General features: G+C 35.0%; 1 protein-coding gene across 6 annotated transcripts; it reads right to left on the bottom strand.

The window, feature by feature from the left end:
- Positions 1-214: 214 nt before the first annotated feature.
- Positions 215-11,514, bottom strand: mbpa (myelin basic protein a). 6 transcript variants are annotated; one of them, XM_065288773.2, is made up of 7 exons: positions 11,239-11,508; positions 8,471-8,539; positions 7,389-7,415; positions 7,041-7,061; positions 6,296-6,354; positions 3,702-3,791; positions 215-1,428 (listed from the first exon to the last, which is right to left on the bottom strand). In XM_065288773.2, exons 1-7 carry the CDS (start codon positions 11,356-11,358, stop codon positions 1,257-1,259), a joined length of 558 nt encoding a protein of 185 aa, XP_065144845.1. In that variant the 5' UTR covers positions 11,359-11,508; the 3' UTR covers positions 215-1,256. The 6 variants fall into 6 exon arrangements, with proteins under 6 accessions (XP_065144845.1, XP_065144837.1, XP_065144868.1 ...); XM_065288765.2 differs by having other exon boundaries at positions 8,471-8,575; positions 11,239-11,507; XM_065288796.2 differs by lacking the exon at positions 6,296-6,354 and having other exon boundaries at positions 11,239-11,514.
- Between the last annotated feature and the right edge of the window lie 903 nt (positions 11,515-12,417).

The raw sequence follows: 12,417 nt of genomic DNA, 5'->3' as shown, positions 1-12,417 counted from the left end.
AAAAACAGATTAAAAGGTGTTTTTAAGAAAGTGAGTTGATAAACAAACGCAGAATTAAACACAAACTGCATACATTTCTAAAACTTTATTTACCGTTACTTTATAAATAAAGGGAGTTAAAGATAATACATCTGAACACTTGGCCACTTCTGAATTTTCCATGCATAACACAAAGTGTAGCACCATATGAGACAAATCCAGCGCTGACAGGAAGAATATTTGACCTAATGTTTATTCAGCACTATTTCATGAACAGTACATACAGGAATGGTCTATGAGACACGAAACAATGAACATTATTAAAGACACATCACATAATCACATACCGTAAAAATAAACTCCACCACGCTCTTTCAAAATTACACTTCAGTTCTCATTTCTCACAAGTTCCCTCTTTCACTTTCGGTTTACCTTCCCCTTTCATCGGTTTTGTACCATTTGGTACCTTTGTCCGAGATATCTGCAGGTTATTTGAATATTAATCCTATCCCTTATTACCTTTCTAAAATAACATCAGAATTGCACACGTACAGACGCAGACAACATTTATGAGCTGTTTAAACACAGTGCAACACCTGAGGGCAATACAATCTAAGCTGCTTATGCTTAGAATCTAGTCCACATTATTGTATTTTTAGTCTTTAATTATAAGTTGTTGTTGTTTTTTTAAATCAAAGCTAAATAACTTTAAAAATAAATCAAACATAGTAATCTGTAGATATACTGAGTGTTAACCGATCATACTTTTTAAAACACAAAGAATCATATATACAAAGTTCATGATAGAAAGAAAATAATGGCTAACATCACAAAGACCACAATAAACATAAACATCCACAAAGGGACTAATGGCATGCATCAAATGCTGAATAGCACACAAGCAACCTGTTGTGTAAGAGAGACAGATTCTTACATCTGAGGAAGGTTCGCAAAACATGGTTTGAAGGCCATTATCTACTTATTCATCAGTTTTATTGAAAGGTTCAAATGAAAGGTGAATGAAAAATGTGCTATTCTAGTTTTGTTGAATAAGACTAAAATTGATCAAACCTTCTGGTTATTGTGGATTGCTTAGGGTTTATGATCCCTTTTATTCCTGAACTAAATTTAGACTTTCAACTATTGCATCACCTGACCCTTGACAATTATTTGCAATTTTACACACATACAGTCAACACGTGCTTATGAAACCCTGCAGGCATGTAACAACAGATACTTAGATTGTATCTTTATCTAAAAAGCGAAGATGGCCAATGTTAGTCTGTTAAACTCGCCGCAAATTGTGAATCTGTAGGGCAGAGGTCCTCCCTCTCTGTTTTTTTCTCTTCATCCGTCTTACTTTCTTCCATCTTGGTGTTGTTCTGGTTGACGATGGGCTCAGAAGATGGTGCTCCAGCGTTTGGGTGGAGAGCGAGATCTGCTTTCTCCCTGCAATTGGAGAAAACCAGCAGCGTCATCATCGTATCAGCGGCATTTCACAAAATATTCTCAACAATAATGTTGCAAAGCTTCATAATAATATGCAACACTGCCTCAATGTTAGTTCTCAAAAATATGCTAAAGCTTGCATAGAAATAGCAAATAGGCATCAGCAGTTTTCAGGTGCTGTAATCTTATGAACCAAATGGTCAACGTCACCACGAAAGCATTTATTATTGAAACTGACAAATGTTGTTTCCTCCATAAGAACACGACCAGCAATGACAAGCTATGCTACATTTCACAAAGAGTGATCTGTGCACTCGACAGTACGGTTTAATAGCAAAATCTAAGTGGAAAGCCAGCTTCATTCTGTCCCCTGTTGGGTAAAGATTGTCATGTGCAAAAGGACAAAAAGAAGGAAAGAAAATAGGTTAGAATGGAGATGAGGTAGACAATATAAGCTAAACATAAACATCAAGTCATGCTGTTATTTTCAATAGAACAATTGTATTGTTCAGAGATGTTTCCCCTACAATGCGTCATGAGAAGTACAAATAAATAAAAGGAATATTTTGTAGGATATCATTTAATAAAATATGTTTGAGTTCATACTGAAATCCCCAACATCTGATTTTGTTGTCTAAGCAAATCCGAGCCTCAAGCCTGTTTATCAGGAGAAACATCTAGAGACCTTGCACTCCACCTTATCTCACCGCTGTGTAGGAAAAACAATTGAGATAATAGATCTCATTTGTGATTTTCCTATCCAATAAGACATAAAAAGTGATCAGCACTGTATACATACATATATATATATATATATATATATATATATATATATATATATATATATATATATATATATATATATATATATATATATATATAAAAGTACCATGTGCACCATACACATGCAAATGAAGATTTCAATTCACTCTAGGTGTCTCAATCACCTCAAAATTAACTTCAAGGTAAGCAAGCGATATTCTGTAATCTATTGAAAATCAAATCTTATTGAGAATCTTACGTTTATGCCATGCACCTGGCACAATTTCAAAATGCTTTTATGGTATGAGACTCTCACTGAAACTGAACCTAAGGAAGGTTAGGGCATACAGCAACTTTCAAGGCAAAAATAATATAAGACTGGCCTTCCTTGTATAGCAAAACAAATATTGATTTAGAGACCCAAGGGAATGAAACACCCTTACAGACAACCGAAAGTGTGCACAGATGACATAATAGGTGTGATTACTGTGGACAGAAACTGATAATATTGGTTTTGTTGGTTACTTGGAATCACTCTGGGTCACACACAGTAACAGTCAATAGCCCTATCATTTTAATATACTTTTACTTGGGAGAGATTTGTAAATTGTTTCTAAAAAGTCATTTCTGCTGTATGCTTTTAACAAAAGTTATAATAGCTTTAAATGCAGCTTAATGTTGAAATTACTTTCTTTGAATGCATTTGCATAAGGGTACGTCAATCAACTGTAATTATATTAAATAAAATAAAATAAATAATATATAAATATATATATATATATATATATATATAAAAATATATATATATATATATATATATATATATATATATATATATATATATATTACTGAGCCCCTAAGGTGACATTGGAGTAAAAAAAATCTAAAGTTCACTTTCATGTGCTCACGTGAAACTTTCATGTGCTCGAAACTAAACTAAAAAAAAAATTCTGCACATGAAGGTTTTGCGTGAGCACATGAAAGTTTCACGTGAGCACATGAAAGTTTCACATGAGCACATGAAAGTTTCACGTGAGCACATGAAAGTTTCACGTGAGCACATGAAACGAAACTTTGTTTAATTTTTGCTCCATGTCGCCTTAGGGGCTCTGTAATATATATATATATATATATATATATATATATATATATATATATATATATATATATATATATATATATATATATATATATATATATATGTATATATATTTACGATAATTAAAGCATCATTTACAGGTCCTTTAAAGTTATATCAAAACTGTCACGTTTAGCTTATTCGGTAAACCCACAATGAATGACTTTAATACTACAGGGTTACAGTCCAGCCCTCTCTGAATAAGTGCCATGAGTCATATTAGGTCTTCTTTTTCTTACAGTGTATTTTATGCTAAAAAAATTGCATTTTGTGAGAGGATAAATCCTATTGATGCCACAACAGTTTTGTAAATATCGTTCTGCCCATATCTACTAATTTGTTCTTCTGGTCATACTGCTGGTTTTAAGCTCACCAGGTTGAAGATTCGGGAGAGTGTATTCTGTTCTCTTCTGCGCCTGCGTGGGGATCTAATGCTCTCCGAGGCACGCGGTGATGAAGAAGCCTAAAAGACATAGTTTATGAACACAGAGTCTATTCCAGCCCAGTGCACTGTCAATGAATACCACAGTGTAATATAAAAGTAATCATTTGTGTACTTGTCAGCTGACAATGCTTCAGAATTTACAATGAAGAAATTTAGTTGCTCAGTTTCATTCTTAATTTAAACAGGAAGGATGAATTATACAACGCACAGTAACAGATGTTATACTGTATGTTTGCAGGAATGGCTCAATAAGATAGCAAGAGTGCAGCATCAGAATATTGTTGTTCAAATAGGAAGCTCAGACGCAAAAGCCGCTAAACGCCACATCTGTCAAAATTCAAATACTTTAGCTTCAAATCTGCTTAATCCTGGCCTCAGGCTATTCAGAAATACCGGTTTGTTTGGCAGAATCCATTAAGAGTCTTATTTACAAGAAAACATGTTTGGCGCACTTCAGGGACTTTTACATCTGAGCTCTTTCGATGTATGATAAATCTCTATATGAAGAGTTTGGTTCCAAAACACGATAAACGCATCATAAAAATAATAGTTACTGCCAAAATCAGTATTGAAAAGTCAATTCTTAATTTTACGCAAAATCCGATATCCGCCGTGTTATTTTGTCATATTTTCTCTTTTTTTTCTAAACCACGACAAACGCCAGTCCTCCTTCTCTGCAGAATGTAATAAATCGGCTTAAAGGTGCAGTGTGGAAATTTTAGCAACATCTAGTGGTAAGGTTGCAAATTGCAACCAACGGCTCAGTCCACTGCCCAGCCCTCGCTTTTGAAATGCATAAAGAAGCTACGATAGCCACCACCGAACAAACCAATCATCATCGGAGACAACTTACTAAAAGAGTTTGTCCGTTAAGGGTTTCTGTAGAAACTTGGTGGCACAAAATGGCGACTTCCATGTAAGGGGCCCCTTGGTGTATGTATATAAAAATGTCTAATTTTTAGGTTATAAAAACATATTTAAAAGGTCTTTATACACCACTAATAATATAGTTTTGTATATTATTTTGCATTTCTTTCAAGAGATCCTTCTAAAAATTACACACTGCACCTTTAACCAATCACAGTGCACCATTTCACGGATTGTAAACAACAATGGCGGCAGGTTGAATACACACAAAATCCTAGTTTTCCTCATCTACTTTGTACTTAATGATCAACAAACAAACAAAAACAAAATAGTATTTTTGATGGCATTGATAAACTTGTGGGGGTTTTCTGTGGCGGGGAAGAAACGTAAGCCATCAAAATCGAATAATATACGTGAGAGGCACTCGGGTGAAGGAAAAATGCCGGCTGTTGTTTGTTCTCCCGACAGCATCAAGCTTCTGTCATGCGAACACATTGATCCCAGCGGATCTTATGAAAAACTTTCCATTATTTACTCAAAGTCAACGAAAATCGAGCAAGACCAAAACATTAACAGATGATCACTGTCAAAAAAGTTCAGCGACGACGTCCCAAGGATGACCGCAGCAATGACAGTGTTCTTAATATGACAAAGTAAGTGTTTTTTATTTTTTAATCAGTATATACCACTAGTCAACTAAATGAATGTGACATGGCAAAGATGGATGCACATTTAAATATTGATTTAATAGATTTATAGCATTTTGAAAAAAAAAACTTTGAAAATCAAAATATGGATCAAATTATTATAACAAAGATGCTATGTGAAAGTTTGTAAGAGAAAATAGTGGTTTTCGTCTTGTCACTTTCTTGGTATAGAAAACTTTTTTACCCAAATTAGTCTAAATGGATCCACTGTAAAAAAATTCCGTAGAAATTACAATGTTAATGCAGCTGGGTTGCCGGTAATTTACCGTAGATTTAAATTTATGTTTTTTACTGGCAAGAGTTTGTTCAAAGTTAAATAAATTTTAAATATTAACAAGTCTTTATCTTTACAGAATAAAACTATACAATAACAGCCTCATGCAAAGCATTCTGGGAACCAGAAATTATTATCAACCTTTTTCTGTTTTTTGCTTCAGATTTTGTTTCCCAGAATGTTTTGCATGATGCTGTTTTTTTAGTTTTAATCTGTGAATACAAAGACTTGTAAATGTTTAATGTTCATTTAACTTTGAACAAAATGTTGCCAGTAAAACACACATAAATTTAAATATATGGTAAGTTACCGGCAACCCAGCTGCAATTTCTACGGATTTTTTTTTACAGTGATTATTGCGTTTTGGAACCAAACTCTTCATATGTTTCTGTCTCCATCTGTGAAGGGCACAAAATGTAATATTTATTAAAAGGACTCTTAAGTCATTCACGACTGAGGTTATTTAATGCTGCACACCTGCTTTTCACATGAACCTCAAAGTTTGAGCCTGTGGAGTTAAACAACATGCAATTGAAACACAGGGGCAGTAGTGAGTCAATGAATCAGAGCGTATTCCACCCCGGTGACAAAAAGGGAGGGGTAGTTTGGAGCATGGGTACATAGGTGAAGAGGTAAACACAGTTTGAAGTCCCCTAGAGAGAAAGCTGCATTACCGGCTGCGATTCAGAAAAAGCCGTGCTGTGTCAAAGTCATCAAGAAGCAGAGAGTCGCTCTGGTTTAAGAAAAAATCCATCAAAAAGGAAAATCAGGGGAAGAAATATAGAAGGAACAAAGCAGGAAAAGGAGAAAAGAAGAATGGTTGGATAAAGAAGGACAGAAGGAAGTAAGGGAAGGAATGCATGGAAGAAAGAAAGACTTTTAATAATCCTCTAATAATTTTAGTACCTGAGATCACTCTTTTATGTAGTATAGCACAGCTTAAAGCTGCTGAAATGTATAATAAATTAGAATTAGAATAAATGTTTTAGGCTGTTACATACATTTTGGCAAAACAGATTTTTATCTGCTATGAAATTATGAGTGTGTTTTAATGCGATAAATGTAATAATTAACGGTCTGCATTGCAATGTGGTCCAATATTCACCACAATGCAATAATAATGCATGACCGAAAATGTTTAAATGTCATGCATGTCAACATAAAACATATATGATACTGTACATTTGGAGATTTGTGCGAAACGAACACAGGTGTGCTTTAAAGGCCGAATGAAGCGCAGTAAAGGTTCAGCAGCTGCTTTTACTGAGTGCACAGGTTAATTCACAAAGAAGAGAACAAATTAAGTAACATGACAAATCTATTAGAAACAAAACATAGGACAGGAACACTCTGCGTTCAGCCAATCAAATCTGTGTATGTGAATGTAAACATGAATCACTTCAAACTCAAGTGACGTACCAGGCCCAATAGTTCTCTCCACTGCACATGAAAGAAAGAGAGCGTACAATTATTCCTTCTCTCCATAAATAAATCTATCATTGTATTGCTGGATATGAGGGGGCATTGAAATGTGCATGGGTCAAATCCATTCTACTAGCTAGGAAATACTGTATTGTTCATACAAGGGGCTGGTTGTAACCTCACTGTGAATAGGTGTTACACTAGTGCATATTCCTTTATCCCCATTTCATTGCAGTTAGTAAATTTGAAACATCTTTGGAATGATGAATAGTCCAAAAATAAAAGCATATATATGAACAAGTAAATAAACATATTGTAGCAGTAAGAATGGGATATGAGACTTACCCTGGACTTGGGGCGAGGAGAGGAAACCTTCAAGGAAACAGATCAAGACTTTTACTCACAAGTAAATTAAGATTTTAGGTATTCAAAATGCAAACACTCCCACAGCTTTTAATTTAGAGGCCTGAGCACCAATTGAATCAACCAATGCAATCCAAACACGATAAGCAGCCCTTGAAAAAAAGACTTTTAATTTTGAAACCGAAAAATGTTTACAAAGGTCTACTTTCGGATGAAGTTAAGGATTCTGTACGCCTCGGGTGAATAATGAAGAGGCAGAGACTGTATCTTTTTAATGAGCAAGCCAGCAGAATAAAAGAGCGACCATGCAACTACTGATTCACAGAAAACCATTTTTAATTTAGGACATAAATAATGAGAAAACATTGACAATCTTCACCGGTTTCCACCAAACTGGCTTTGTGTTACTAAGAAAGTTAATATAATATTGTAAGATTACTTTAGAAATGTCATGGTCATTGCATTTTAGAAATACACAAAATTTTGTATAACATAAGATAAGAAAAAGATGCAGTGAAGATGTTACTGTTAGCAAGTGAAATTTTCCACACATACATGACTACTATCTCACCAGACTTACTTTGTAGGTTTATCTGAAAAAAAAAGTGACTTTCAAAGCATCACTCTTCCTTTACTATGGAGCAGAAGATCTAAGGCTAGTAGTGATGTAAGTGTGTGTAATGTTTGCCTGACAGACAAACAAGTCTGGACTATAATTGTAGCGAAGAAAACACGGACGGCATGTTAAACATGACGACAACCTTGGCAAGACACAATTTGACAGTTCTAGTAAAAACATTTAGCTTAACAACATATGGTAAAGATGTGAGGAGATTAGGTTTGTGGTGAGTTAGTTGGCCCAATAATTGTTTTCTATTCCTAATAAGACGATTTGGCGCATGCGCTAGCGCGCTTTTCACGGCTCGGTGCTTTCAGTAAACAAGTCCCTGCATCATTAAGCTAAAGATAAATATAGAGACAGGTATGAAAACATAATTCTCCTGTCTTGCGAAGAATTGATTTTTTTCTTTCTTTGGTTTCACATCACACTTATGGATACTTACAAAGCTCCTGAAGAAGTGCACCACGGGATTGACATCTCCACGGCGACGGGTTGAAGAGTGATGGGGTCTCTGTGGAGAGGAGGAGAGGTGACCACGAAATGAGCCCTTTAAATGAATACAGATGAATAAATAAATATGCTTGACTAAAGTCAAGTTGTGCAAAAAGAAGTATGCCCTTCCAAAATATCTTAAAAAGAGCTGTAGGATCAAAAACATCAAAGTATGAAAGCCGCACACTGTTAACATATTCCTATACTTGATCATCTAGCAGCGTGTTTTTTGGTGTATTGATTACTATTAGCAAAATCATGGTTTTACCACACCATTGTTTATGAAAACAATGGTTGTCAAAACCATGGTTATTTTGTGATTACCATGGTTTGCTATAGTAAAAACATGGTTAATTTTCGTAAGGCAGTAAATGTTTTCCTCTTGCCAGCACATACTTATTCATATTTATAGATCGTTACGCAACTGTTTACTTTTATAAGTATTAGATAATCAGAGTCGAGTTGTAATCATATACAGTACGTGATCTCCATACAGTCCCCTTCATTCAGTCTAACGGACAAGTACACGAGATGTCAAGCTATGTCAAGTACACGAGATGACGCAATTGCTTTTCATATAGGCTAAAGCCTAAAATAACATTCAAACCGAGTGCATACAGGCAAAATAAAAAAATAACAATAATGTGCGCACCTTAAACAGTTACAGCACAAATGGCAATTAGCCAACCAGAATATCAATTGAAGTCAAAGGTAAGAGTGTGCGTCATACGGGAACTCGTCTCGTTGCAAGAAATTCAATTCAATTCATTTTAATTCAATTAATGACAAACGCGGTGAAAAGAAATTACTACATTTCGCAACAATACATTTTGTAAAATTATTTTTTTATTAATGCATTCGTTCAACATTACATAAACATTTTGTGAAAGTATCTCGGTAGTTATGCTACGGTCCAGACAACTCGGATTTAAGGTGTTTCCCACCTCAACCCAGAAATAATAATGTCTGGACCGCACTGTTTTAATATGTAATATTACGCTAAAATGTTTGAATGCTTAGTAACATTAATGTTTAAATAATGTTTTAATGTTACTATAAATTTACTTAATTCAGACATTATTTCCGGTTTAGATGTGGGGAAATATCCCAAATCTGAGTTACGCAACTGTGCAAGCATAAAGACAGACAAAGGCCTAATGTTAGCCGTTGAATGTGGTAATAAAACATCTCAATCCTCTCAAATACAGCCAGGTCTCGCATACCCTTTTCATGAGTAAGTAACTATTGCATAATTAAAATTTTATTAGACCAACGTGGGTGTTTTATCAAGTTAAATATGTTGTATGGCTTTAATAATAATATACCGCATATAAATATATGCAATATTAACATAAACATGCTTTATGTGAATTGAGAGCGATGAGGTTTATCGTTGGACTTGGATACGGATAAAGTTTTGGGATTGATAACGGGCCATCTAGAGGCAATAATTAAATTCCAATTAATCTCCACAAAAGCAAAGACTATAATTATAACACAAGCACTATAACCAACTCCTTTTTGCTTTGATGAGAAACCTAACACCTAGCAGTAGTTATATAAAACTGTTCAGTGTCTGAACTTTCATATTTGTAGAAACAAGTTCAAAACAGACTCAGAAGTCTGTTCAGACCAAATTCTTTGTAAAATTGCTCCATGTAATGAAACTTGGAGAATCCTCTTTGTATCTGGTAATATGGCTTGGCATCTTGTATTACACTGTGCAATCAAAGTATAAAAAATGGCATGCGGCAGAAGAGCTCAAAACTGTACATCCATTTGAGCTTTTAAGATGTGCAGGCTTGGTTCCGAAAACCTGCTAGGGCAATAACTGACATTTTGAGTGATACACATTTAAATAAAAAATGCTGGGTTATTTTAATTTAACTCAATGGCTGGGTTTGTCCCCTATTGACCCAATGCTGAGTTAAAAATAACCAAACATTTGTTTTGTTTTTTGTGTAAGCAACATGCATAATGGCATCACCCATATCAACCAGTTTGCATATCAGATGCATTTCCCAGTGCAAGCTATTGTTTGCTATCTGGTTTGTTGAAATTAAAAAATAAAATGTGAACCTGTACCACAAAACCAGTCATAAGGGGTAAATGTTTCTGAAATTTAATTTGAAAGTTGAATAAATATGCTTTATTGATATATTGTTTGTTAGGATACCAAGATACAACTATTTGAAAATCTGGAATTTGAGGGTACCAACAAATTTGAAATAGCGAGAAAATTGCCTTTAAAGTTGTCAAAATGAAGTCCTTAGCAACACATTTAACTAATGATAGTAGAAAATGTGTAAAATATCTATATGTAACATGATCTTTACTTAATATCGATAATTTTAACCAATACAACATGTTTTTGGCTTTTGCTACAAATAAACCTATGCTGCTTCTGACTGTTTTGTGGTCCAGGGTCACAAATATGAATTAAAACGTTTTTCTAAAGTTGACAGATAATTTTTTGTCTAAACTTTCTCAAAACTTTAAGATCACCTGTCTAAATACATCCTTTCTTGTGTCTGTAAACTTCATTATCTCATTATTATCTACAAAACCCATGTTACCCAAGCGAGTGAATCTTAACTTATAGTCCGCATATCTTCCACAACTCAATCTAGTGCTATTATACCAATATTAACCAATAGTTTTATCTAATGGCATGATGATGCTTAGAAAACACATAAAAAATCAAATGAATCTGCCTACCTTTCCCTTCCTCTTTTTGTCCCCTCCAAAGAACCTGCCAATTTGATCCAGGAGACCAGGGGCCCTCTTCTTCCTGCCCAGCCCAAAGGGGCTTTGTCCAGAAGTGCTTGCAGTGGCCATTCTAGGTATCGATCTGTTTCAGGTCTACAGTCTGGACGGCCCACAAATGTCCTTCTCCGTTCAATCCGAAGTCCGCTCTGTGGACGCTCTGCAAAGCTTCTCGATAGTCTTCGGCGCTTCTAAGGAAGAAGGGCTGGTCTTTGAAGGTGTCGTCCCCTCCGTTGCATGGCATCACGGGAGATGAGGTGGGTCTGTAATAGCGTCAGTGGTTCTGGTCTGGTGCCAGGCATTCTTCAGAGCCTCGGGTGCCCGTGGAGGGTGTCACTACCCTGCTCTCTGATAAAAGGGCCTGTTATTGTTCTAGGCCACATCTGCCCTGACTTGGGCCGGGCACAACAAGGCCTATCTATCAGAAAGAATCACAGCGCAATGCAGAACGGTTTTTAACACAATCAAGTTATTGTCGTGATGACTCATGTTCATTATACAAATAGTTTACATTGCGATTTAACATATGGCATGTGTGCAGCACAAATGCTTTGTAATCATTAAAGTGGGCGCATACTTTGTATACTTTTATGTTTCATTCATGTGATAAAGAACTTCTCAGAGTTTAAAATGAAAGACACACCCTGATGATGTCATGCTACAGTTGAGGAAACACTCCTTACTTTTGTTCATTGATAAATTTTATTGCAAAGCATCAGATATCTTCAAGAAATTTGTATCCCGGATAAACATCCTAATTTGTTGTTGCATACTCTTTTCAATTTCTTTAAATCTTAAAATATCCACAAATTAAAATAATTTTCGGCAACTCCACAATTCATTAACCAACCGCAGTGTTTGATGTGCTCAACAGCATGGTGCTCAACAGAGAATTCAAATGAATACATGAACAAATCTGTAGCTTATAGAGTAAAGCGCTGTTGGCTTTGGCATCCTTATTTCAATGCTTTTTTTTCAAACAATTGACAATTGTTCTTGCTTTGCATTTGACCATAGAACAAAGGCCTTCTGTTTTTTGTATAATATAAAAAGTCTATTTTTACTTATTTATTTTATTCCATATTATTAGTATTATTTTTATCCTGTATTTATTGCCTTCATTGTTGTACT

Source organism: Paramisgurnus dabryanus, chromosome 19, assembly GCF_030506205.2.
Source record: "Paramisgurnus dabryanus chromosome 19, PD_genome_1.1, whole genome shotgun sequence".
In the NCBI taxonomy this organism is placed as follows: Eukaryota; Metazoa; Chordata; class Actinopteri; order Cypriniformes; family Cobitidae; genus Paramisgurnus; species Paramisgurnus dabryanus.
Note: the sequence above shows the minus strand (reverse complement) of the source record. Positions and strands in the feature narration are given on the sequence as shown.

Coding starts and splice junctions, on each gene's coding strand:
- mbpa (XM_065288765.2), bottom strand. CDS start 11,358: ATGGCCACTGCAAGCACTTCTGGACAAAGCCCCTTTGGGCTGGGCAGG. Junction 7,416..8,470: donor TGCACTTCTTCAGGAGCTTT/GTAAGTATCCAT, acceptor GTTTCCTTGAAG/GTTTCCTCTCCTCGCCCCAA. Junction 3,792..6,295: donor CTTTTTCTGAATCGCAGCCG/GTAATGCAGCTT, acceptor TATGTCTTTTAG/GCTTCTTCATCACCGCGTGC.